Raw genomic sequence first — 27,123 nt, 5'->3', positions numbered from 1 at the left:
AAAAAGGTTTTATGTGGAGTTTCATTGTTCTTGTTCACTTTATTGAAACCAGATATTTAGGATCATCTTGATAAAATCCTTTTAAAGGAATGGTATAAGATCAGAATCTTCTGTTGTATTTCTCGAATTGTATAAGACTTTCCCCCCCCACCCATGGCAAAATATCTTTTAACTTGTGAATTCTATTTTGAAGACATTGCATGATATTCCTCCTCCAGTTATTTGTAGCTTAGTGTTTTTGGTCTAAGCAATTGAAGCAATTTATGTGAAAGAGCTTTTGGTATCTGTGAAATATGGCATTGTCATTTATATGTAACAAACAAGATACAAAGCATAAAGAAGTTTGACTTTGATTTAATCATTTTGTAGAATTTATCAGAACTGAATATTTTTGTAGTTTGGGACCATTCCAAAACATATGTTGATCACATGCCTCCAGTTTGACCCTCTTATGCATGATTGATTTTTTTTTTAAGTTGCCTATCTGTATGGAGGGGTTTTTGTATCTATTTATCAATTAATTATATTATATATAAAATTTGAAAGCTGATCTGCACCACCCACCCACCCTCACCCCCACCCCAGCATTCTAATTGCATGACATACCTGAGCATATTAATGTTTTACACAGCTTTCAGTCTTCGGCAATACAGAGGGGATTGGTTCCTGATGGGCTGCTTTGATAGTTATTTCCTTTGTAGTAAAGCATTTGCTAGTATATTTCTACTGTAGGTGTCATTTCTGGCAGAAGGTGTGAGGCTTTGATCACCATTTCTTTTCCTTGTTGTTCATTTTGATTATTTCAGTTTGTATGTTCTTTGTTATGTATTTCAGTTTATGTATGTTCTTGCTGTGCTTTGTTTCTTTCCTTGTTTTTATTAGTCTCAATGAGTTTCTTATTTTACGTTTGTTGTGTATATTTTATATATAAATTTAAGTTGTTTGGAGATCAATTTGTTTGACAGATTATAACTTTTACAACTTTTAAAGTAGTATTAGTTGCACTATATAAACAAGTAAAATAATTAAAATGATATAAAAAGGAATAAAGTCCTAAAAGGCTATGATGTCTTTTGTTTTGTACCAGTAACTTATCTTTGTTAATATTAACTAACTTGTAATTTTATTAAAAACCTACAAACTTATTTTAATAGCTAACATGATAGCCTTTCATACTATTAACCCATAAAACTCTGAATAGATTCTGCAAATATCTGTGTTTTAATAATTCTTTCAATACTAGGAAAAAACCCTATAAAGTTCTTTATGGATTTGAGGATCTGTCTGTTTACTTTGGTGCATGTTCTGAAAAACCCTTCATGTCTGACTACTTAATGGAGGATAGGTCTATCAATGGCTATTAGCCAAGATGGTTGGGGAACAACTCAGTGCTCTGCCAGAAGCTTGGACTGGATGTCAGATGATGGATCACTCAATAAATTGCCCAGTTCTGTTCATTCCCTCTGAAGCATCTGGCACCAGCCACTGTCAGCAGACAGGATACTGGGCTAGACAGATCATTGGTCTGACCCAGTATGGCCATTCTTGTGGCTGTAATATACAGCTATTACACACACAAAATTGTCAAAACAACTTAATAATTAAGGCTGAGAAGTCAAGCACTCAAAGTTGGGAAATCCAGAATGAAGGTTGCCTGTATGCAACCTTAATTTGGCATTCTTGTGCATAGGCATTCTGATACATTCTTGAATTATATGATTGCATATTATTTTTCCCCACAATAATTCTGCCTCATTCAGTGCACAGAGCTCACTTAGTGAGCAGCCATTCATCATTTCCTTTATCCTCATTGTTCAGTGTGTGGCCCCGTGCCTTATGTACAGCACAGTATTCAAACCATCTCTGGAGAGGGAGGCTATGTCTACATAGCCCCATATTTCAGACTGCAGGGGTCTGAATTGCTCTAGTGTGCTGCACTGTAACTCCCCCATGTGGATGCTGTGAGCACCAACAAAAGGTAGCTAGTTCGTATTAACATAGTACTCTTTTTAAACATGGGGGGGGGGGGTTTACAGCGCAGCATGTAACCATGCACCGCAATTCAAAACCCCTTCAGTCTGAACCGTGGGGCTGTGTAGACAAGCCCTAAGTTAATCATTTCATTATGGGTTTTTCTGTGGCACTCATCACTACAATATCTGAGTACTTCACTTAATTTATCTTTGCAACACACTTGTGAGGCAAGGGGGGGTGGTATTATTTTACAGATAGTGAGCTGAGACACACAGATTAAGGTCAAAAGTTTCCACTAATTTTGAGTGCTCAATTTGAGACCTGGTTTTTCAGAGTGCTTATTATATAGCACTGCATATGTCCAAGGCACAGCTCTCACTGACCTCAGCAGCAGCTGCTGTGAGTGCTCAGCACTTCTGCAAATCGGACTCTAAGGTATCAAGGCACCCAGAAAGAGGAAAACACAATTAGTGACCACCTCTGGAAAATTTGGTTTAAGTGACTTGCCTAGCATTACACAGGAACTCTGTGGCAGAGGGATGAATAGAAACCAGTTTTCCTGAACAGCATACAACTGTCTTAATCATTAAACCATCCTTTTTTCTTCCTGCAATCCCTTACCTCATTCACTGCATGCCTTCCAACTTGTGCAACAAATGAGGAAGGGGGTCCTGCATAGAAATAGCCTCCTTTACTATCTACTCCATCGCCAGAGTAGATTCATCCTTTGATCTGGGTGAAGCAGGAGTCATGTGGAAAAAAATGAATGCACACAAGAGGGCCAAATTAAGAGGCAACCTGGCAGTTTCTAAAGTAAGAGTTCGATTTTTGCAACCTTAATAATGTTCTTTTAACTAGTTCATGTATAATTCCCTAGTGTGTGGTGTGTTGTTGTTTTTTTTAAAAAAAGCAAACAAACTAATTTCATCATGGGGTATCATATTGACACCCACATGGTTCATAAGAGGGGACGGAAACATTTGATTCACCAGACCGACTTCTACCCCTTGAGATTATGGAATAACTGATAGCAGACATAGGTTGTTATCCTGTATATGGACCAACACTAGAGAGTGATGAAATACTTCACCAATGGGGTTTACAAATATTTGCTGATAGCAGGGGAATGGAGAGACTCAGGAATTTTAGTTTCCTTTTCCAGACACTGGAAAAATATTTGTGCAGTGGGCATAGACTCTTCTGCCTGTTTGCACCAAGTCTGATCCCTTCTGCCCTGCTCCAATTCGTTGCGTCACGTCTTGTCTCTTTTCCACTCCTGGTTCTTTGTCCCAATCCCATTCTCCTGGCCTCCCCTAATCCTTAGGTTTCTTGTCCCAGTCTCCTTGCCCAGCCAATCCTAGTCTCCCCCTCTGGATTTCCTCTGAGTCCCAATCTCTCTTCCCCCGTCCCCAATTCCCAGTCTTCATGCCCAGCTAGTTGCTGTTCCCCCTTCCTGGCTTGCCTGTCTCCCATTTCCCTCTCCTCACTGGCTCTCAGGCCTAGTCTCCCTGCCCAGGTTTCTCATCCAATCTTAGTCTTCCCCGAACCCCTTCTTTGGCTCCACCCAGTCTCCACCATTCCTGGCTCTTTGTCCCAGCCTCACTAGATTCATTGGTCCAGTCAACTCCATGACCTCCCCCTGAATCTATTCTTTTGTCCACTCTGCATTTGAATCAGACAGTTTCTTCTCCCATGCTGCCTGGATGCCAGCATGAGAGTCATTGAGAGCACAGGCTCCCTATTCTCAGTTCCGGGGCCTAGCCCATCCTGCCCAAGACAGCCATTACAGGGAAAGGCCATTATAGGCAAAGGCCAGCTTCACCCCTGGGCTGGAGCATGGCAGATGCACTGTGGGGAAGGTGCATTCAATCTGGTCAGCACTAGGAGCTGAGAGAGCGTACTCGGTGGTTTGGTAGCATGGCACATGCAAAGTCCAGTCAGCAGATGTGAGGGGATGAAGTATGCTTAGTGAGGGTGCAGTCTTCACAGATTTTAGTTGCTAAAACTCATGAAGTCTCTGAGCATGTGCAAACTGATTTTTTTTTTTTTTTTTTTTTTTTTGGAAGTCTTATAGTAACTTGGACAAATTTGGGCAGATTTTCACAGGGGCTTTATAGTTGGTTGGAACATTGCTGAAATACACTGTTCCTCAGTTGAAATGTTTTGCAGAGACATATTGGTTTTGACAACATTTTGAAAGGGGCGGAGGGTGGGAGAACAGACAGGACGGCAACAAATGTTTGGTGGAAATTCTGGGTTGATTTTGAAGTGTCATCAAAACTTTTTGACCCTCTTTAATGAAGCATCAAAAATTGGATTCTCCACTCTACCAGCCACTATGTGAAGCTGCCAAAACCTTTCTACAGCCCCAGAACAAGTCCGTGCCCACACTCTCCCACCCACACACCCCAGTGCAACTCCCTAGCATCTCCCAGCTGTGAAAGTCCTCCTGCACCCCTGAGGACAAAGCTTTCCACATCAACAACGGCATCCCAGGCTGATAAAAACCCTTCCATGCTCCTAGGATAGCTTTTGTCCCCACCCCAGTCCCGCCTTTGTCAAAACCATTCCTGTACTCATGCAATCCTACACGTACACAATACGAAGAAAGGTGTCCCAATTTTTCATTTGAAAAATCTCTCTGCCCCATCACCCATATCCACATTATTCACTCACTATTAATCTAGAAGTAATCAGGCTTTTATTTTATGCAACAGATTTCTTTTCATATTCTATAACCAGTAATCTATATTAGAGTATTGTTAACAACTCTGGACATTAGCCCGATATTGCAAATTGAAGTCTTTGCATATTTTGAAAACCCCAAATAGAAGTGGTTATTTAGTTTAAAAAAGGATTGCTGCACATGCTTGAGACATCTCTTGCAAAATGTTTATAAGGATTTTTTATATGCGTACTTCATTGCAGACATGTTACAGTTGTATTGACACATTTGAGGCTGTTGCAATTTGTTGTGACAATTATCTGTGAACTAAGACATCTGCAAAGTCCTTTTAACTTGATAGGCTATAATACCACTGAAGGAATATATTGTTTTGTCAAAAATCTGCATTCCACGTAGATCAGTAAGCCACATGCCTAAATACAAAAGTCTGTTGAAAATTGCCCATTCACCTAGCCTTAATTAGGACAATCTAAGGGCTATCATTGTCTTTGCAAATTTGACTAATATAAATAATTTTGAATCATGTGAATTTTGTCACCTCATCCCTTTCTCCATATCTTAAATAAATATATTAAACAACAGTCCTTGCACAGAACCTTGGGGCCCTGCACTGTTGTTTTGCTATGTTGAAATTGGCCTTTGATTTCTGTCTCTTAGCCAGTTTGTAATCTGTGACAGTACTTTACTTTTCACCCCATTATTGCTTAGTTTCCTAGGGGCCTTAGTTATTCTACAATTCCACAGTCACAGAATTTGCCACACAGAATCCACCATATGTTGCAGAATGTTCTGCAAAATCTAAGATTTATTTATATATTTAAATGAAAGTTTCTAGTCGATTACGTGTGCAAATAACCCTCTAATCTTAAAAATGTCAAACAAATGTAAAGCAGTGAGTGTGGCATTGTCTTGTCTCCCTAAGTGGGGAATCCTAAACGACAACTGTGAGGTATGATTTGCCCTATTCTCTTCAGTAGAGCTTAATGATGGCACTTTGTCAATATTGTTAACTGTTTCCCTGCTGTTCAGTTTTAATAAATTATTCAATTAATGTTTGGTCCTCTCTGTTGAATGTACTGGTGGATATTGGGACAGAGAGGAATGGGTTGCTGTCAGAAGTTCCTGGGATGGTGTAATGGGGGACACTCGCTTCTTGAGTGCCTCAAGCTGATGCAGGGCTTTTCCTGCTACTGGTGCCCTGGGTAGGTTATCAACCTCATTAGGTAGGTCTTCAGTGCTCATCCCTCCATCTGGGTCACACAATCAAAATGCTTCTTAGGTAGCAAAAGTCCAAGAACAGTCTGTCTGCCCTTATGAGGGTTTTCAGCCTCAGCTCAGGACCCTTTATATTCAGGCCTTCACTCAAGCTTCCAAACAAGCCTGGTCCCCTTCTCAGGCTTTTCACCACTTAACCAGTGGTCAGTGAGGTACACAGGCCCACCCACTACTCCGGGTTCCAACCCAGGGGTCCTATAGACAGCAGCCACATACTGTTTAATTCAGTTCATCGCTGCTACTTCCCTTAGCTTCTTCCCACCTGGCCCCTTTAATCCTGAGCTAAGGAGTGAAGATAAAGTTCTCCGATCCCCTCTCTCTCAGCTTAAGCAAATGCAGCCAAAACCAAACTTGGGTAGTCTCTTGAGCTTCTGTGGCCAGCAGCGCACACCCTGTTTTGCCCCAATGGCCCTAGGAACTGAACTGCTCAGCCCCTGCAGTGCCTTTTATCTGAGCCTGCTGAGCGCTGATTGGTTGCTTCCATGCAGCCTCTCTAGGCAGGCCTGGAGGACCCAACTTTGCTGCTCCTTTCCTGGTGTGGGGTGTAGTAGGACTGCGGGGACTCCAGCAGGGGCTGCAAAGGCACTGGGCACCCCATCACAGACAGGATTCCCTTCCCCTCTGCTCCCCCCCCCCCAAAGTCCACTGGCCCTGCGCGCCTGTCACTGAGAAAAGAGGAATTGCTTCCCCTCCCCATTACCAAAAGCCACCAATACCTCATGGGTGCTAAAAGCTCAAATTGTTTCTCATGTCTTCTCTTCTGCCAAAAGCCCCAAATATCTTTGAACCAGCTGTTAAACCTTTATCCCCTCCCAACAACTTCTACAGTGTAGTTATGTTTCGACAACACAACCATCTGTGCCACATTAAACACTGAAAATTTGAGGACAACAAAATGTAAATTAAAATTAATATCAACTAGGACATAAATAATGCTTTACTTGTATTATTCATGTACATGTTTAATTCAATAAACTGAAAAACTGAGTTTACCTGTCTCTGCCACAGAATTTTCTGTTTGCTTTTCATAGAAGTGCTGCAGAAACCCAGAGGGTCTTACGGTGAAAATTGGATTTAATTTGCCACAGAGTATTTGGGTTCTTGGTTATGGTGCATTGTGTTAGCCTGCATATTTCCCTGGCAAAGCAACTAACATTTAAGGCTGATACTCCTAGCCATAACATGTCCCGTTACCCTTACATTTTGTAGCATATATTTGGATAGAATACCACAAAGAGGTCTGATTACCCTGCGTTATGTAAACACAGCAGGAACAAGGCAAAGTGTCTGGCTCAACTTTGAATTTTTTTTATTTTTTTTGTTGGGTTGTCATATTCCCAACCTGAATGCCTTTTTAACATTCAATATTATGTTGTATCCTGCTATACAATAAGCCTAATGTAAAATAAATACCTTGAAAAAACTTAATCTTGTTGGAAAAAATGAAGTCAGTAATAGCTTTCATTTTATCTTAACTTTCTGGCTGAATCCAACAATGTATTCAAGATCTGCAATAAATTAGCCATGTAAAAACAGAAAATTTTTTCTCAAGAAATAGAGTTCTACAGTTGCACAGTGGCATAAAATGAACTGGATGCAACACTACAATTACTGGGGACAATTTTATTCATTCTGAATGCCACAGCTTTTAGTATCTACAAAAACAATAAACCCTTTGTCCATTAAATTTTTCTCAAGAATCCACAAATGTGTATAAAAGCAATACAAACCAGAGAACCTTAATGAAACCGACACATCCTATTTTCTTTAAAATATTTCAGTAAGTCTAGAAATAGTACTTTTAAAATATAGTTCAGCTTGTAGACATTTTAATGCCAGGGTAACATGGGAAAATTGCTTTGCTTGATTAAATTATATAACTTTTAAAATAATGTTTCTGCTGTGCTCACATGTGTGATGTGATTAAAGTTAGGATGCATTTTATACACCTTTATCATTTTTGTCAAACTCAGTTAAATAGAACAACAGTGATTTTAAGTAAAACATATCAAACATCCTCTAATTTGTTGGTTGCAAGTGTTTTTCTAGAACAGTGGAAGAAACATGAGGAACTAAGGTTGTTTGGGAATATTGATGCATATTTTTCCTTGTTGTCTTGTCTATATCATGTACAAATTAATTGAACATAAGTGCAGAAGGAAAGCATTCAGTTTTCATTTTGTGCAGATAGAAACCAAATATAGTAATAGCATTGTGCCAAAACAGGGAGTAGAAAGATGGAGAGCTTGACTAGTAATGAGTGTAAAGATACTGTTGTCAGCTGTTTTGGCCTATTTATGAACAGCTTCGCCACATTTCTAACTAAATTATATGTGAATATCAGAATTACCTGCGAACAAATAAAAGCCATTCCGACTGCCATGGTTCTTGATTGTCAATACTTTGTTCTCTCATTCAGTTATGCTCTCCAGCTGTTTCCCAAATATTTTCAGTGTTTTTAGTTCAGCCTATGAAACTTCGCCTGCATCCAATATACATATCTGATGCACACTTTTTTATTCTACAAAACACTTCCTAATAAGTCAATTTTTGTCTAACTCAATTTATTAATCTATGTCTTAGCCTCTGCATTGGTTTGCAGTTCGTAACATGGGTTGACATCTATGCTATGAAGGATCTTATAGTTGTCTACTTACCTGACTATTTAAGGCTAGACTATCTTCCAGTGTGATAATTTGGTCACTATGGCAGGGTAGAATGTAAAAGTTCATATTAAGTCTTCCTCTTACATATAGTCCATGTGTGAAGATTAGATTAATTTAACTTTTAAAAGAGCTAAACATATATAAGGTGATGACTGTCAAGTGTTTGGGTATAAATGCCAAAGACGAAGAGCAGTTATTTGGGGGAACACATACGGTCAGTAATGGGGGGGGGGAAACAATAAAAAAATCAGACTTCCTGATGTATGAATTTGCAATAGTTTAACAAGGGAAATGAGAGAAAACAGTAGAAAATATATGGTGAGGAATGCTCCTGCATCGGCAGAGAAAGATGGCCTGGATGGACTTGTAGGTCTTTCCCATCTTCTTCAGTTCTGTTTATCTATATTTATATGAACTTCATAACTGGAGAGAAGGGGAGAAACATCTAATGGCAATATGAAATTCACAAAATCTTCACTTTCACAAGTATTGGACTTTGTAGGAGCTCTGTTCTTATCCTGGGTTTAGGAAGAACAAACATTTTTATGTACCATTTCAGTTCATAAAGACCTTTTCATAATGAAGAGAATTAAATTGATATACCATAAATTTTTCAACTGTAAACCCCAATGTAGTGCTAACTTTTTATTTGGTCTCATGTATTCTTCCAGGATTTACTTGGTAAATCGTCCCTTGAACCATCCCCGGCTTTCCTCTGGATCCCTTTCTGAGGGACATTCCCTATAAAAATACATGTATATTTTTCTCTTCAAGTAGTGACATGCAAGGTCAAGTCTGCTTTGCTCTGTGTCTGAAACTAGGCACCTAGACGAACTTTACTACAGCAAGTAATATTTATGCAAACATTGGAGCATATGTCCTGCAAATGACTGCATAATAGTTTAAACCTTCCCACCAAAAATGTTAGATGTCGCTTAGTATGCTTTAAACAAATCTATTTTACTTCTGAATTTGTTAAACTTGGTAAGAGTGATGACTTAAATCTGTTGTTGTCAAGGTGAACAATTGTGCTGTAAGTTCTTTAATGAGTTTTTTGGTCCTAGTGGAATATCTAATTGAGACTTGTACTCCTAAAAGTGATACAGAAAGATACAGTGTCCATTGGTGCTAATTTCCTTGGTATACCTAGAGCTAATAAACGACTCTTCTACATGGCATGGTTTAGAACAGCGTAGGTTGACCTATGCCTCTGAACTAGGGCATACACAATATGTTAAGTGAGATTCACAATAAAAGGAAAACAGATGGCAGTATTTAGGTGGGGGGGGGGGGAAAGAGAAGCTTTATTGACTCTTCATTAATGAAAAATTAATTTTATAGTTATAATTCTCACAAAATGTGTCTCATTTCTCAGTTCTGAGCCAACAGTATGTAATAGGAAGGCAGTAGTGCAGCTAGGCTCTTCTTGCGGGTTGTGGGAAGACTGTTTTGCTTATGTTTTGGTTATTTTTTCCATCACTCATTTATTTCCTTCTAAAGTATTTTGGAAACTCTTTAGTCATGGATTTAATTATATTGTAGGAGCAATTTAGGGACTTCTTTTTAATGTTTTGTATCTATATTTTGTTTGAAGCTCCCTTTTCAGTGAAGCTTGGCAAATTTAGGTCTCTTATGTCTGTACAGACTGGTCTCAAAATTGAGGGATAGCCCCAAAGTTTAGTTTCATATGAACAAGTGCATCACCTGTTTTAATGTGGACTGAAGTACGCATGACTCAGGCTGTATTTTTTTCCACAAAGTTTCATTTTCGTGGAGTAAAATGGCAGACGTCAGGGGGCAAGATAGCATTTTATAAACACATTTTAGTGGCCTGAATAGACAGAACTATGTTAAGAATGCTTACACACCTAAGGAAAGAAACAAAGAATTTCCATTTCCTTTTGTGGTTGCTGGACCCTTACTGTGTTCATAATGATGTATTCTCTAGGAGGTTGGGAAGTGAAACAGTACTATTAACAAAATAAAGCTCTAGCAACTATAAAAGTGATCAGACATTCTAGGTTTTCTCTCTTCTATATGCTTGATATTTTATTTTCCTCTGCTCTGCCTTTGAATGGTATAGTCCCCTGAAACAAGGATCCTGCTCTGATGACTGGACAATTGAGGAGGAAGGGAAGGAAAACACAGAAACAGTACTGTTTCTTTTTGGAGAATTTTCTCCAGAGCCACCAGTATTTTCTTCTCCTCTTCTCCCCTGCTTGCTCTCAAAAGATGTGATCTTCAGGGTCAGGTCTGTTGGCTCCAGCCAGTGCTCAGTGCTGAAGGCATGTGCCCTCAGATTGTTTTTGATTTGCATACTTGGAGTTCTCTTCTACTTTTTTTTTTTTTTGTACTGGACAACCAAATAGTAAGTGAAACGTTGACTGAAATTCTAAATTTCATGTTTGTCCCCTCTGAGATTAGTTTTCCACAGCAAAAAAAGTCCGTTTCCTATTTTCTGTGACTCTATCATGACCATGAAATAGTCATATGATTATTTATTCTAAGAAAAAAATCAAATTCAGCTTGGTATCCAAATGATTCGGAAAGGAAATAGAACTCGTCTGATATTTGCTTGCTTGATTTAATTTGTACCTGTGCATTTATTTTACAGGAGGTTGTTCCTTTGATGAGCCATTTAGCTCCTGTGGATATAGTCAATCTGATGATGATGATCTTAACTGGGACCAGGTGAACACACTGTTAAAGCCCTCATCTGATCCATGGATGCCATCAGGTTTGTTTGCAGTTGAAACTCCTTTTCTTTCATTTTAGCTTATAGCACTGTGTGACAGTGCTCCAGCCAAAGCTGGAGCACTGTGTGACAGTGCTATTGATAAAGCAATGTTCTATCTAAATCTTATTGCAATTGTAGTACTTAGCTCTTCAAAATGATTTGGTTAACTGTGCAAAATGAAATTCTATTTTGTTATGCTTAAAACTGTAGGCAAAAAGTTTCAAACTTTGATACCTGTAATTAGGGAAGAGAGAAGGAAACTAGAATAAAGAAATAAAAATTAATATATAGTAGTAGTAGTGGAGAGAAATCTTTTAAAAAGGAATATTCAAAGGGGAAAAAATCTTGGAGGGAAAACAAAAATGGTTTTAAGTATTTTTTTTTTTTTTAAACAAATTGAAAGGTAATGCAAACTGTTTTAAAGAGAAACTCTTAAAAAAAAAAAAAAAAAAAAAAAAAAGCCTAAATAAGGGGCCAGATGCAAAATACTGAACAAAGTTCTGCTTATTATATGTGCTGTATGCACACAGTATTTAAAAAGCATTTTGATTGTGGTATCTCATGAAGGCAATGTGCTGTGGCACAATGGGACCAAATTTCACAGCCACAATCCCTAAATTCCAATGCAATATTTATTTTATTCTATTTCCATGAAATACTCTTTTGCCTGTATCTCCTACCCAACATGTAAGCATTCAGACCTGTGCCTCAGGGTTGAAAATATTCATGGATATAAAATTCATCACTGATTATTTTCAAGGATGCCCTCCTCTGGGTCCCAACTGTACTCCCTGACTGCCAACTCCTGTGATGTTGGCTGTGTAGCTTGGCCCAGAATCTCCTTTTCCTTTTATATACTGAGACTTCATGTGGGGATTGCGATCCACCTACGAATGCCAAAAATAAAAACCTCACCTCCTGAGTGCAGTGGTTTTAACAGTACAGCACTTCCTCTGCATTAATGAACAACACCAGCTATTCTATATTACCCTCATACTATATTAAGAAAATTATTTCTATTTTAAATATACCCAGATGGTTTGATAGCCTTTCAGACTGTTGTTATTTCATTAATGTCCAGATAATTTAGTGCCATAACGTCTCAGTACTATACCCTAGGGGTTGAAATCCCATTAATAGTCTTCTCTTTATAAGAATAAGAAAGTGCTATTAAAGTGTATTTTTAAAAATAAATAAAAACTATTAAAGCAATCACTGCATGAGCAAAACCTGAGCATACGTAAGTCCTTTAGTACACACATCTGTTGTTCAAAGACCCCTTCTTCAACCTATCATAATAATTCGAATAAGAATAATTAGACCCTTCTTCAACCTATCATAATAAGTGATATAAAAGGAGAGTTTAGAGTCTAATCGACACTGCTGGTTCTTAGTAAGTTTATAGCAGTGGTTGTCCAATGTATTTAATTGGCCAGACCACTTTATCAAAGATAATTATCTCGTAGGTCCTAACTTCCCATCCAACATTACAATTCTGCACTGCTTGGTTCCAATGCTTCATTCAGTGTGACAATGGATGTGTAAAGTATGTGCTGACTTTTGGTTATCTACCATGCACCCTTCCCTAAATAAATCCTCAAAGCTCACCAAATACGTGAGGGGATGGAAAATACTATCAGCCGGTGAGCAGGGGGTTGTTGGATGGAGAGAAGAGAATAGGAAGGGCTGGGGAAATTTGAGGGGCAGATGTAAGTGATAGTGTTAGTTTACTCTGTGATAGAAATGCACGTGGCTGGTTGAGGGAAGGGGGAAGCATCCTTAGGAATCTTGCAAAAACCTGGGATTTTGGATCTACAGCAGATATGGACCTTCTTCCTAGAAAACAAGAAGCAGGGAAAGCCAAGGTGCTCTCTGGATATATATCTGTCACTGCCACTTATGTATTATTATGGACAGAATCAGATCTGGTGTTGACACTTGCACTGAAATGCCTTTCCACTTTCCATTCAGTTTCCTATGTCTAAAGTAGAACTCTTTAAAACAAATGCTCCTGTTGACTGATTGACTACTGGGATTTGACCTTCGTGTCAGATAGAGTTCATCATACTTGTTTAAGGATATTTTAGAAGATTCCTTATAAAGTTGGTTCTTGTCCACTAGCCCTGCCACTTGCTATATAAACTTTCTGGAGCATTTCATTAATGCATAGTACAATTTCTCAAACAGGTGCTAATGCAAAGGAATCAATATCTGAACACTTGAATTGCTTGCAGTACAAACCATATATTATTGTCCTCAGAGTGGTCATGTCGCTAACAGTTCAACGTCTATTTGAGGGTTTCTCCTCAACTCTCCCTCTTTCTGTTTGTGTAGGGGAAGAGATTTGGGGGTATTTGGAACACCTCAGACAGGTTTTTGCTCTCCTACAATTTGATGAATGTACTTTTCAAGGTGTTCAGTTTCCAAGGATAAGAATCTAGTTAATGTAGTGTGACAAAGTTCCTCCTCTATCTTGGTGGGTCCTGCGCTTATTGGCGGATTTTCTTCCCTCAGAGATTCACCATGTGGGTTGGGGAACAGCCCAGAGACCTTCCCCTCTGGAAGGGCCCTGTGGACTGCAGCTGTCTATAGTGCCTCCTGTAACAGCTGCATGACAGCTACAACTCCCTGGGCTACTTCCCCATGGCCTCCTCCAAACACCTTCCTTATTCTCACCACAGGACCTTCCTCCTGGTGTCTGATAACACTTGTGCTCCTCAGTCCTCCAGCAGCACACCCTCTCACTCTCAGCTCCTTGCGCCTCTTGCTCCCAGCTCCTCACACTCGCATCACAAACTGAAGTGAGCTCCTTTTTAAAACCCAGGTGCCCTGATTAGCCTGCCTTAATTGATTCTAACAGCTTCTTCTTAATTGGCTCCAGGTGTCCTAATTAGCCTGCCTGCCTTAACTGGTTCTATTAGGTTCCTGATTACTCTAGTGCAGCCCCTTCTCTGGTCACTCAGGGAACAGAAAACTACTCATCCAGTGACCAGTATATTTGCCCTCTACCAGACTCCTGTACCCCACTGGTCTGGGTCTGTCACATATCCCTCCCCCCCTGCTCAACGCCAAGGGGTTGGGCTGCTTGGGATGCCAGACAGTGCACACGTGACAAGCCATCGGCGTTGCCATGACGGCTCCCTGCTCTGTGTTGCACACAGAACTGGAAAGGTTGGAGGGATAAGAACAATTTGGTCACCCTTGTGTTCTTCTCCTTGTTCCACTGCATCCATTGAAGAGGGGCATGGTCGGTCACGAGGACAAATCTGCGCCCGAGCAGGTAGTAGCGCAATGTTTCATGGCCCATTTTACAGCGAGGCATTCTCTCTCCACCACTGCATATTTTTGTTCCCTTGGAAGGAGTTTCCGACTGAGGTATAGAATTGGGTGTTCCTCCTCCCCGATCATCTGTGATAGAACGGCCCCCAACCCTACTTCCGATGCATCCGTCTGCAGGATAAACTCCTTGGTGAAATCAGGGGCTATCAGTACGGGGTTACTGCAGAGGGCAGTCTGTAGGTCTGTGAATGCTTCCTCTGCTGCGTCAGACCATCTCACCAGATCAGGTCCACGGGCTTTCACTAGGTCTGTCAGGGGGCTTGCCCTTGTGGCAAAGTGGGGGATAAATCGTCGGTAATACCCCACCACACCTAGGAACGCCCGGACTCGTTTCTTGCGACTTGGTCGGGGCCAATTTTGGATGGCCTCTAACTTGTTCACTTGGGGTTTTACCAGACCTTTTCCCACAATGTAGCCAAGATATTTGGCCTCCGTAAACCCTACAGCGCCCTTGGTAGGGTTTGCTGTAAGGCCAGCTTGCCTGAAGGTATCGAGGACTGCCTCTACCTTCTCCAGGTGGGTTTCCCAGTCTGGGGTATGAATGACCACATCGTCCAAGTAGGCAGCAGCATACCTGTTATGCGGGCGTAATAGCTTGTCCATGAGGCGCTGGAAGGTAGCTGGGGCCCCATGTAGTCCAAAAGGGAGGACAGTATATTGAAAAAGACCCTCTGGTGTAGAGAACGCAGTCTTTTCCTTTGCGTCTTCTGCAAGGGGAATCTACCAGTACCCCTTTGTCAAGTCTAGGGTAGTCAAGTACCGAGCATTACCCAGACGGTCCACTAGCTCATCTATGCGAGGTATGAGGTACGCGTCGAACTGGGATACTTCGTTTAGTCGCCGGAAGTCGTTGCAAAATCTTGTGGTGCCATCAGATTTGGGCACCAGCACGATTGGGCTGGACCACTGACTGTGGGATTCTTCGATGATCCCCAACGCCAGCATTTTTTTTACTTCTGCTTTTATTTCCTCCCTTTTTGCCGCTGGCACCCGATAGGGCCTCATTGTTACTCCGGCCCCAGGGTTCGTGATGATGTGGTGATATGTCTCGGTTGTTCGACCCGGTTTTGTCGAGAACACATCTTGGGGCTGGTCCACACTGGGGTGGGGGATCGATATAGGAAACACAACTTCAGCTACGAGAATAGCGTAGCTGAAGTCGACGTTTCCTATATCGAACTAAATTTACCTACTTCGGGTCCACGTGGCGCAGGCAGGCTCCCCCGTCGACAGTGCTTCCTCCTCTCGGCGAGCAGGAGTTCCGCAGTCGACGGGGGAGCGCTTCTGGGATCGATCTATCGCGTCCAGATGAGACGCGATAAATCGATCCCAGAAGATCGATCTCTACCCGCCGAATTGGGCGGGTAGTGTGGACCAGCCCTTGGTTCTGGAAGATCATGTCAGACACCTCATTCTTCTGGTCTGGTGTTAAATCGGGAGACACTCTCACCTGTTTGGAAGGCTTGTTTTCCTGGGTTAGGTCTTTTTGGACTGTTGTGCATGCCTCTTGTGCATGCCAGGGTTTCAGAAGGTTAACGTGATAAATCTGTTCTTGTTTTCTGTGTCCTGGCTGCTGCACCTTGTAGGTTACTTCCCCCACGGGTTCAATCACTTCATAGGACCCCTGCCATTGGGCCAGAAGCTTGCTTTCTGCCGTGGGTACCAACACCATAACCCGATCCCCTGGTTGGAACTGTCGCACTTTTGCCTGGCGATTGTAATGGGTTCGCTGGGCCTCCTGTGCCTTCTCCAAATGTTCCCGTACAATAGGGGTAACCCAGGCTATCCGGTCTCGCATCTGCATTACATGCTCTATTATATTTCTCCCCTCATTGGGTTCTTCTTCCCAGATCTCTTTGGTGATATCTAGTATGCCACGGGGGTGACGCCCGTATAATAACTCAAAGGGGGAAAACCCAGTTGAGGCCTGTGGTACCTCCCGGATAGCAAACATAAGGTAGAGTAGTAGGGTGTCCCAATCCTTCCCGTCCCGACTTACCACTTTCCTTATCATAGCCTTGAGGGTTTGGTTAAACCTTTCTACCAACCCATCAGTCTGCGGATGGTAGACCGAAGTTCTCAGGGTATGTATATGGAGCAGCGTTCAGAGGTCCTTCATTAGCTTTGACATAAATGGGGTTCCTTGATCAGTTAATATCTCCTTCAGTAGCCCCATTCGGGCAAAGATCCCCACCAGCTCTTTGGCTATAGTTTTAGAGGCCGTGTTCCGCAGGGAGACGGCTTCTGGGTAGCGAGTAGCATAGTCCAAAACAACAAGTATATATTGGTGGCCCCGAGCTGTCTTCTCCAGGGGTCCCACTAGGTCCCTGGCTATTCGCTCGAAGGGGACCTCTATGATGGGAAGGGGTACTAAAGGTGCCCTCAAGTGGGGATGGGGACTGTGCAGCTGACACAGTACCTCCGCACTTCTTCATGTACTCCGGGCTAGAAGAACCGTTGTGGGACTCGTGCCAGGGTCTTCTCTACCCCCAAATGCCCCCCAAAAAGATGACTATGAGCAAGACGTAATACAGCGTTCTGGTGTTTTTGAGGTACTAGGATCTGCTGTACCTTCTGCCCCTGTACTGGTGCAACCCAGTATAAGAGATCCTTCTTCATTATGAAGTAGGGTCCTGGTCCCTGGGTTTTTCCTTCCATGGGGACCCCATCTATTTCAGTCACTTCCTTCCTAATGTTGTCATACCTTGGGTCTTCTGCCTGGTCCCGTCCAAAATTTCCTCTCCCGGGGCTAATCTGCCCAAGATCTAGGGGCCCAGTCTCTGTTGCCTCCTGGTTCAGAAGCATTAGGGTGGGGATCAGACTCAGGTGCGTCTCCCTCCTGCGTGGCCTCCTTTTCAGCTGCGCGGGTCCGCCTACCTACAAGAGCGACCCTCTGGCTTTGGGTCAGTATTCGGGTTCCCAAGGCCTTAGCTGCCCTTCTTTCCCTTTTTGTCTTTTTACCCTGTCTGGGAGTGGAGAACAAATCTGGGGATATTTCAGAGAAGATTGGGGGTTGACAGTCTGCTGTGCATGCCTCACCAATTTTAGGGTCCCCATCTTTCTCCAATCCGCCTACTGGGAGTAAGTTTCCAAACCCTGGGAAGTCCCTCCCTATGAGCACCGGGTATGGGAGTATAGGGACTACACCTGCTACCTCAGTAGTGTTCCCTTGGATCTCGATTTTTACTGGGATGGTGGGGTAGTAACTAACTGTCCCATGGACACATGTTATCCCCATACGTTTAGCCTGCAGCAGCTGACTACGCTTCACGAGCTTCCCTGATATAAGCGTGACAGCACTCCCCGAATCAACCAGTGCCGTGGTCCCTACCCCATTTAGTTTCACTGGTCTGGTATACATATCTGGGGTTAGTGAGACCCCTACAAGGTGGATTAGGGAGCATGGATCTGCCCAGTTCCCCAGGTTACACTGCATAGGCTCCTCAGCATTGGGACACTGTGCAGCTATGTGTCCCCACTCCCCGCAGGCATAACATCTGTATGGAGCCCTAGGCGTTCCCCGGTCTCTTGGTTTGGTCAGTCTAACATCACGATCCTCTTCTCCCTCAGTGCTCCGACTCTTTGTGGCCTCTGATGGGCCTTCAGTCTCTCTCTCTTTTTCCACCTGGGCCCTCCTGGTGGCCCAGTCACCTGAACTTTAGGGCTTGGTGCTGCTAGTTTAATCTGGGGTGCCTCTTCCTTAACTGGTCGGGTCAGCTCCCTCGCTGTCCTTCACCTCTCTACCAGGGCGACAACCTCGTCATAGGTGGAGGGTTCGTTTTGGCTTACCCAGGCATGAAGGTCTGGTGGTAGTCCCCTCATGTATCGGTCAATGACCAGAACCGCTAGTATCTCTTCCGGACTCCGGGACTCTGTTTGCAACCACTTTTGTGCGAGATGGATGAGGTCATACAATTGGGACCGTGGGGTTTTGTCTTCCTGGTAACTCCAACCGTGATACTGCCCGCACTGCTGTCGTTACCCCAGATCTGGCCAGGATCTCTGCTTTCAGCTGGGGGTAGTTTGCCGCAGCCTCTTCAGGTAGATCATGGTAGGCCTTCTGGGCCTCCCCACACAGGAATGGGGCAAGGATGCCAGACCACTGATCTCGAGGCCAGGCCTCCCATAGGGCTGTCCTCTCAAAGTATGTACATCATCCTCCTGTGTCATTTTCTGCAGCCAATGGCTGGCCCGTATGAGCCGCGTCCCATCATGTCCGCGATTCAGCTCTGTAAGGGACTTTACCTGGTTTACCAGTTCCCGCAACATAGCTCGGTCTTGAGCAGCCTGGTCCATCAGCAGGTGATTAGTCTCTTGCTGCAGCCGCACTGCCTCCTGTTGGGCGGCTGCCTGGACACGGGTAGCCTCCTGCAGGGCCGCCGTAGCTTGTATCAGTGCCCGCACTACATCCACCATTGTGGTGAAAAAAAATAAACCCTCTCCTTCTTTTCTTTTCTTTTTTTTTTTTTAAATCACTCTCCTTCTTCCGCCGTGCTGTGCACCCCAAGATCCCACTCTTGACACCAGTGTGACAAAGTTCCTCCTCTATCTTGGTGGGTCCTGCTCTTATTGGCAGATTTTCTTGCCTCAGAGATTCACCATGTGGGTTGGGGAACAGCCCAGAGACCTTCCCCTCTGGAAGAAACCACAGTCCAGGTCAATTGGGAGGTTTGGGGGGAACTCGGGCCCGCCCTCTACTCCGGGTTCCAGCCCAGGGCCCTGTGGACTGTAGCTGTCTATAGTGCCTCCTGTAACAGCTGCATGACAGCTACAACTCCCTGGGCTACTTCCCCATGGCCTCCTCCAAACACCTTCCTTATTCTCACCACAGGACCTTCCTCCTGGTGTCTGATAACACTTGTGCTCCTCAGTCCTCCAGCAGCACACCCTCTCACTCTCAGCTCCTTGCGCCTCTTGCTCCCAGCTCCTCACACTTGCATCACAAACTAAAGTGAGCACCTTTTTAAAACCCAGGTGCCCTGATTAGCCTGCCTTAATTGATTCTATCAGCTTCTTCTTAATTGGCTCCAGGTGTCCTAATTAGCCTGCCTGCCTTAACTGGTTCTATCAGGTTGCTGATTACTCTAGTGCAGCCCCTTCTCTGGTCACTCAGGGAACAGAAAACTACTCATCCAGTGACCAGTATATTTGCCCTCTACCAGACTCCTGTATCCCACTGGTCTGGGTCTGTCACAGTAGGTAATGTTATTGTTAGAGAAAGGAAAATGACTTGTATGTAATATAATTTATCATATGTCACTTGACTTGATTCTTTGTCCTCCTGCCTTCCTGTCAGAGTGGGAGGTGAAAATCCTTGATGTTTTAACTTTCTGGTTATCTAGTTACATGGATATTTAATTTGGGAATAAATTATATTGAGAGATCAGGGAGCTCTTTTCTCTCCATTCAGAAAGGAAGTGAAATGTTCTTGGAGTTCTGGACAAGAACATGGACAATTGCTCTCTGGAAAGGACATACATACTGATGCTTCGAAAGGTCAAAAACCCCTTTGAGAGCGGAGGAATTCTCATTTGCCAAACAATAAAGGCAACAGATTCAAGGGCAGAGATCCAGTCAAGTAGTATCAATTTTTTCTCGTCACTTGGTGTAGGATTTTTTTTCTTTTCTTCTTGTTCAAATAGTTTTTTTGACAATTTTAATTAGTTTTCAGTTAGCCTTGAACAATGAGTTATGCGAAACATTAAAAAAAATGGATTTGAAGTAGTTTGTCAGCAGTTTCTGAGCTACATATTTTAGAAAAACTAATTTCTGATGGTAATGAATAGAACTTCTTAGATTAATGGTTTGTGGGGAATTCTTGGCTTTCACAGCAGAAAGCTTTATGCAACGGTATAAAAATACTAGACTAAAACAAGTACACTCAGTTCAGTAGTCCCTTGGCAACAGCAGAATTAATGTATGTGACATGGCTAATTTTAGGCAGTATGCTTCAGTGAGTGAGTTGATGTCAAAATATAACATTTCATATTAATTAGGTGGCAGTGGGGGGAAGCACACCATTTAGTTCTTGAATTGGGTATTTGATTTATTTTACTCCACAGAGACTATTAAAGGTTAAGATAGCTCTACTTCAAATAGATAGCTGTTAGCTTTAAGCAGTAAACTATTTAAATAGGACCAAAAATAAGAAGTGTTATATGGCAAAAGAAAAAGGATTTTTAGAATTCCTAATATTTACCAAGATTCTTTTCAGATTTACAGTGTTTGTTGTAAGATTTTTCTGAACTGTATTAAAAATAAAAGCTGGAATAAAATGTGTTTTTACAACACCTAGCACAATGGGGTTCTAATCTTAATTGGGGCCTTGGCGTGCTACTGCACTGTAAACCTAAATAATGAATTAATTGTTACTAAAAGAAATAGGTGCATTCAGTGCCCTGTTTTATTTGGAAACTACCATCAATTTACTATAGGTCTTAATCTGAAAATGCATAGAACAGACCAAGAAAGGAATGAAATTTGTGCATTTATACACAAAATTATATGGCCTGAATATTTATTAAGCCTCCACCATCTGTTTAAAGTGTTAAAAGTCAAGTGTACGAGGAGTCAGCTGGAATAAGCAGATACTTTAATAACTTATTTCAGAAAAGATGTTATTGTTCACAGGATGAAGATAAATTAATTTAAACTGTACATTTGACTTCACAATTACATCATCTTAATCCTGCATTTTAAAATGCTATACCAGTGGTGGCCATTCCTTCTCTCTAACCCTCCGTCTCTCTCCTCACCACCTTACTTTATGAACTTTTATCTTTTATAAATGATATTAGAAAACCAGATTTGATTAATATTCAGTAGTTACGTCTATGTTATACTAACTGCATAGCCCGACTGAATTCCTGCCCCTTGTTACTTTGACATAATGGCACGCATACCTTACTGAAAATTCTACAAACTATTAAATCCTGTTATAGCTGCAGGAAAACGTATGAAGATTATAAGAAATTATTTTGGACCAGTGATCAATATCTGACCTCTTACTAGCAGACTGGGGTTAGGAGCAGAGTTTTCATTTTAGGTTAGTTGTCCCTTGGCTGGGATTCCTGCTAATATGGTCCCTAGAGATGCCACCTCCTCCCCCCAGTGTGTTTGTACTATATAATGAAATAACATTCTTTCTTCTACAGCCTTTCTTCATCCAATTACAATCTGCTCTCTGCCTGATCTCAGGCTCCATTCCCCTTCCCACACCCGTTTACTCCTTTTCTCTCTCTCTCTTGCTTATATTCTGTTTCTGTCTTTCACATTCTAGCAATCCCTTCGTGCTCTCCCCCTCCCCCCACCACCATGCACACCTTTGCTGTTGTCCTGCCAAATTCATCATGGAGCCTCAGTGTTCTGAAGACAGCTGCTTGCTCCAAACTCATTATCTCTGGAGTTTCCTTGGAGGAGCCCCAGAGTGTATGGCATAATAATAATTCTAATAGTTGGCCACTTTACGGTGCTTTACATTATTGTCAAAGCAGAGTACAGAGATTCTTGAATTATCACATGCCCCTGACATGCATAGGAATGTACGTAATACATGAGATTTGTAAAGAGCAGCTGGCCCTGCAATTATGAAACCTCACAATGACACTTGTTGGGTGGCCAGAAAAGTAGGGAGGGAAGGCAGAACTTGGATCAGGAAGAGAGAAGAGAAGAAGAGGAGAGAGCAATGTAGGCATTAGCTGAATGGATAAAGAATGAGGGAAAGTTAGGATGTAGGCTGGAGTTGGGGGATCTGTGTCAATGAGCTGACTGTACTCAGATGGAGGACGGGAAGCGGGATCAGATTCTAGATCAGAGGATTGAGAAGGAATTAGATAGGGATTTGGAGAAGTGGGTTGAAAGAGAATATTCAGATGGCTCAGATAAGAATCCAAAGTTGTTCAGGCTCTTCTGAATCAAATAATGTTCCCCTGTTATCAGTTTGCATGCTGCCGTTGTGACTCTTATCACTAATTGTGTTGTAGTGATAAGTATATGTATAATTGTAAGTGAGAAATAGAAATATTACCAGTAGTGTGCTTATGTGTTTGGCACTTCCTGCATATAATTTTCACTAATGTTTTGTAATAAAACACTTAATTCAGTTGTGCGTCCTCCTTTATGCTTCACAGTCCTTCCTCAGTTCATTTCCAAAGTGTAGTGGAATAATTTCTCTTGTCTGTGGCAGTGGTTTGATGTCGATGAAAGAATGTCATTGAATTCACAGTGACTGACCCCTCATTCTGTTGTGATTTCGGATTGTTCAAGATCAGTTGTAAATCATGCCTTCACAGGCTACCTTTTGGATACTCAAAAGGTGTTTTAAGCTTAACAACCCTCATGCTATTCATGAATGTGGTATTGGTCAAATATTGGGGGAGGAATTTTGTCTGTACCTTGTGAGATGAAAAATGTGATTTACATAGTTATATTTGTTTTTGGATGTTGTTTATATGCTTATTTGCATCACGTATACATACCACTGCTGAATGCATAACAATACACATACCATTAATTGGCAAATTCACAATGTTTGATGCAAATGATTATTTTAAGTAAGTGGCCTCTTGATATACAGCTAGCTGATATTCCATACAATGAGATAGTGATTACATTAAGTCTTTAATATTAAGGACCTTTAAGTGGTTGAAGTTACAGTTACACAAAAATATTTATTTTTATGTGGGAATGTCATTATCCCTCTCTGGAAGGTGAATAAATCCAGTAGAAATCAATTGATTAGTCTACTATTTTAAATCCAAATAGTGTCTAACCATAAAATGGTTATGGTACTTTGCTTTGATTACAAGAACAGTGTTTTAGCATTTAATATATTTTCTCAGTAGGTTTTGTTTTCCTGTTTAGCAGCAATGTTCCTGCTTTATTTAAAATTTTGTAGCATAGGATTACATATCACCATATATCTCTTATGGTGAGATGTTTCTCCTAAGTAACTTTAAATAGCTATGTTCTGAGGTTTGTTTAAATGTTATCCACAGAAAATGTAAATTAACATCAAAAGGTGGGATTTGCATGTGCCACATTCTCTTTGTTAAAGTTACATTTTATTTTTCATGGAATTTAAGATTTTACAATATTGGAAAATGAAGCATGTTATTCTGCACATGAGTGGTACCAATGCAAGCTTTCCTGTATAGCCTAAAACGGAGTTCCTTTCTAACACCCAGAAAGTAGTTCACTTTACGTATCTAGTCAATCTTTGGAGCCTCTGTTGAGACTTCCAATAAGGGTGCCACTAATAGTGGCTGAATTTGTCATGTGATGACACATCTGAGTCATGAAATATTGTTTTTGTGACCCTATCCAACACCTTCCCGTTGTTTCCTCATTTACTTGAGGCTTGTCTACACTATAATTTGTAACCTGCTCAGGCCAGGGACGTTGTCTATCTGTTCTTGGAGGTTTCTAGCATACCTTTGGTCATTGTACAAATAATTTAATATTAAAAGCAGTCACCCTTATTTTCATGGGGCGGGGGAGGAAACCATTACAGAGATGATCAAATTTTTATTTTCTGAATAGTCCACTTCCCTTTGCTAGAAACTTTTTTTTTCCCTTCAAATTGCATAAATTCTGTTGAACTTGTATAATATACTGGTAACTCTAGCCCAGTTCAGGGGAAATTGGTATCCTCAATTATTTTCTTTTGTAACATTTGCTAAAAATAGCTTCTGACCAGAGCACAGATGAGTTCATGTTTCACTCTGAATCATAGGGTAATAGATTAGTTCCCTTCATCTTCAGGGCCTAGATGTGATGGTGATACGTAGGGCTGTCAAGCGATTTAAAAAAATTGTGATTAATCGCATGATTAATCCCACTGCTAAACAATAATAAAATATCCAAAAATATTTAATAAATATTTTATTTTTGGTGTTTTCAAATATTGATTTAAATTACAACACAGAATACAAAGTGTACAATGCTCACTTTATATTTTTGATTACAAATATTTGCACTGTAAACAAACAAAAGAAATAGTATTTTTCAATTCACCTAATACAAATACTGTAGTGCCATCTCTTTATCATGAAAGTTGAACTTACAAATATAGAATTATGTACAAAAAAACTGCATTCAAAAATAAAACAATGTAAAATTTTAGCGCCTGCAGGTCCACTCAGTCCTACTTCTTGTTCAGCCAGTCGCTCAGACAAACACATTTGTTTACATTTGCAGGAGATAATGCTGCCCACTTCTTGTTTATAATGTCACTTGAAAGTGAGAACAGGTGTTCTCATGGCACTGTTGTAGCTGGCGTTGCAAGATATTTGTTCCATATGTGGTAAAGATTCAGATGTCCCGTCATGCTTCAGCCACCATTCCAGGGCATGTGCGACCATGCTGATGATGGGTTCTGCTCGATAACAGTCCAAAGCCGTGTGGACCAACACATGTTCATTTTCATCATCTGAGTCAGATGCCACCAGCAGAAGGTTGATTTTCTTTTTTGGATTCGGGTTCTGTAGTTTCTGCATTGTAGTGTTGCTCTTTTAAGACTTCTGAAAGCATGCTCCAGACCTCGTCCCTCTGAGATTTTGGAAGGCACTTCAGATTCTTAAACCTTGGGTCGAGTGCTGTAGCTATCTTTAGAAATCTCACAAATACCTCTTTTGCATTTTGTCAAATCTGCAGTGAAAGTGTGCTGGGTCATCATTCAAGACTGCTCTAACATGAAATATATGTCAGAGCAGGAGACATACAGTTCTCCTCTAAGGAGTTCAGTCACAAATTTAATTAACACATTATTTTTTTAATGAGTGTCATTATCATAGAAGCATGTCCTTTGGAATGGTGGCTGAAGTACGAAGGGGCATATGAATATTTAGCATATCTGGCATGTAAATATCTTGCAATGCTGGCTACAAAAGTGCCATGAGAACACCTGTTCTCACTTTCTGGTGAAATTGTAAATAAGAAGCGGGCAGCATTATCTCCCGTAAATGTAAACAAACTTGTTTGTCTTAGCGATTGGCTGAACAAGAAGTAGGACTGAGTGGGTTTATAGGCTCTGAAGTTTTACATTGTTTTGTTTTTGAGTGCAGTTATATAACAAAAATAATATACATTTGTAAGTTGCACTTTCACAACAAAGAGATTGCACTACAGTACTTGGATGAGGTGAAGTGAAATATACATTTTGTTTATCATTTACAGTGGAAATATTTATAATAAAAATAATATACACTTTGATTTCTATTACAATGCAGAATACAATATATGTGAAAATGTCGAAAAACATCCAAAATATCTAATAAATTTCAATTGGTATTCTATTTGTTTAAAAGTTCAATTAAAACTGCGATTTATTGCGATTAAGTTTTTTAATCATGATTAATTTTTTTGAGTTAATTGTTGGAGTTAACGGTGATTAATCGACAGCTCTAGCGATAAATGTTACATAAAAACATAAGCTAGAGATATTATCCAGCAGATTGAAGCAATGGCGCTGATTCTTCTCTCAATTTAATGAATATAATTTAGGAGTTGCCCCATTGAAATCAATGGAGTTATCCCAGCGTAAATGAGAGGAGCCTCAAGCTCAGTATGTAGTTTTTATCTTTGTCATGTAAGCTAGTTCTCTTTCTGTTGCTCTACTACTAGAGGTTTGTTTCCTACCTAGCGATGGAATTGCTCCTCCCCCCACAACCCACTTTGGTTATGATGGCTTCTGCAGATTTTCATTCACTTAATGTCCAGCTTCCTTTTCCTGCTTGGCTAGGTCAGAGTCCTCACTATTTACTCACAACTCTCATCATAAGGCTTTTATATGTTGTAACCATTCCCAGCAGGTTGGCGCAATATTTTCCTTCTCTAATTCAGGGGATGGTTAGGCACAGAGCATAAGGCTCTTTCCGGGATGTGGGAAGGACACTAAAATCTTATGCAGTTGATTCATGGGCAACGATCACTGGTTTTTCTATAGGTTGCCTAAAAGGCTAGTCATCTTTCAGATCTGGACAGGATTCTGCCACAGATGGCAGTGGTTAGCAAGCAGTTTGTAATAACCTCCTGTCATTAAAGGACAAAGTAGAAACCTAAGAGGGATCCTCAGTGTGGTTCTGATAGGAAGGGTCCTTAATATTTTCAGCCTCTGTCTAAGGTCATGTCTGCACTAGAAGCACTATAGTGGGATAGCTACAGCGCCATAGCTAAGCCTGTAGCGTAGATGCAAACTGCAGCTACAAAAGGGTTTTTTCCATTGCTGTAGGAACTGCACTTACCTGAGTTACAGTAGCTAGGTTGACGGAACCATTCGTTCATCAACCTAGCTGCATCTGCTCTAGGGGTTAGGTCAGCGTAGTTACAACCTTTGGGTAGGGTTACCATTCGTCCGGATTTACCCGGACATGTCCTCCTTTTTGTGTTTAAAAATAGCGTCCGGGGGGGAATTTGCAAATCACTACAAATGTCCGGGATTCCCCCCC

The 27,123-nt window shown here is 41.3% G+C and overlaps 1 protein-coding gene across 8 annotated transcripts in view; it reads left to right on the top strand.

Moving 5' to 3' along the window:
• The window catches only part of PTPRM (protein tyrosine phosphatase receptor type M), a 698,330-nt gene that overhangs the window by 165,246 nt on the left and 505,961 nt on the right, over nt 1-27,123 (top strand). For all 8 annotated transcript variants that reach the window (XM_026661212.1, XM_026661206.1, XM_026661202.1 and 5 more), the window contains exon 2: nt 11,216-11,338. In XM_026661212.1, the coding sequence (XP_026516997.1) occupies nt 11,216-11,338 (123 nt within the window). The remainder of the gene's footprint in view (nt 1-11,215; nt 11,339-27,123) is intronic.

Source organism: Terrapene carolina, unplaced genomic scaffold (assembly GCF_002925995.2).
Source record: "Terrapene carolina triunguis isolate 2854851 unplaced genomic scaffold, T_m_triunguis-2.0 Scaffold58, whole genome shotgun sequence".
Taxonomy (NCBI): domain Eukaryota; kingdom Metazoa; phylum Chordata; order Testudines; family Emydidae; genus Terrapene; species Terrapene triunguis.
Note: the sequence above shows the minus strand (reverse complement) of the source record. Positions and strands in the feature narration are given on the sequence as shown.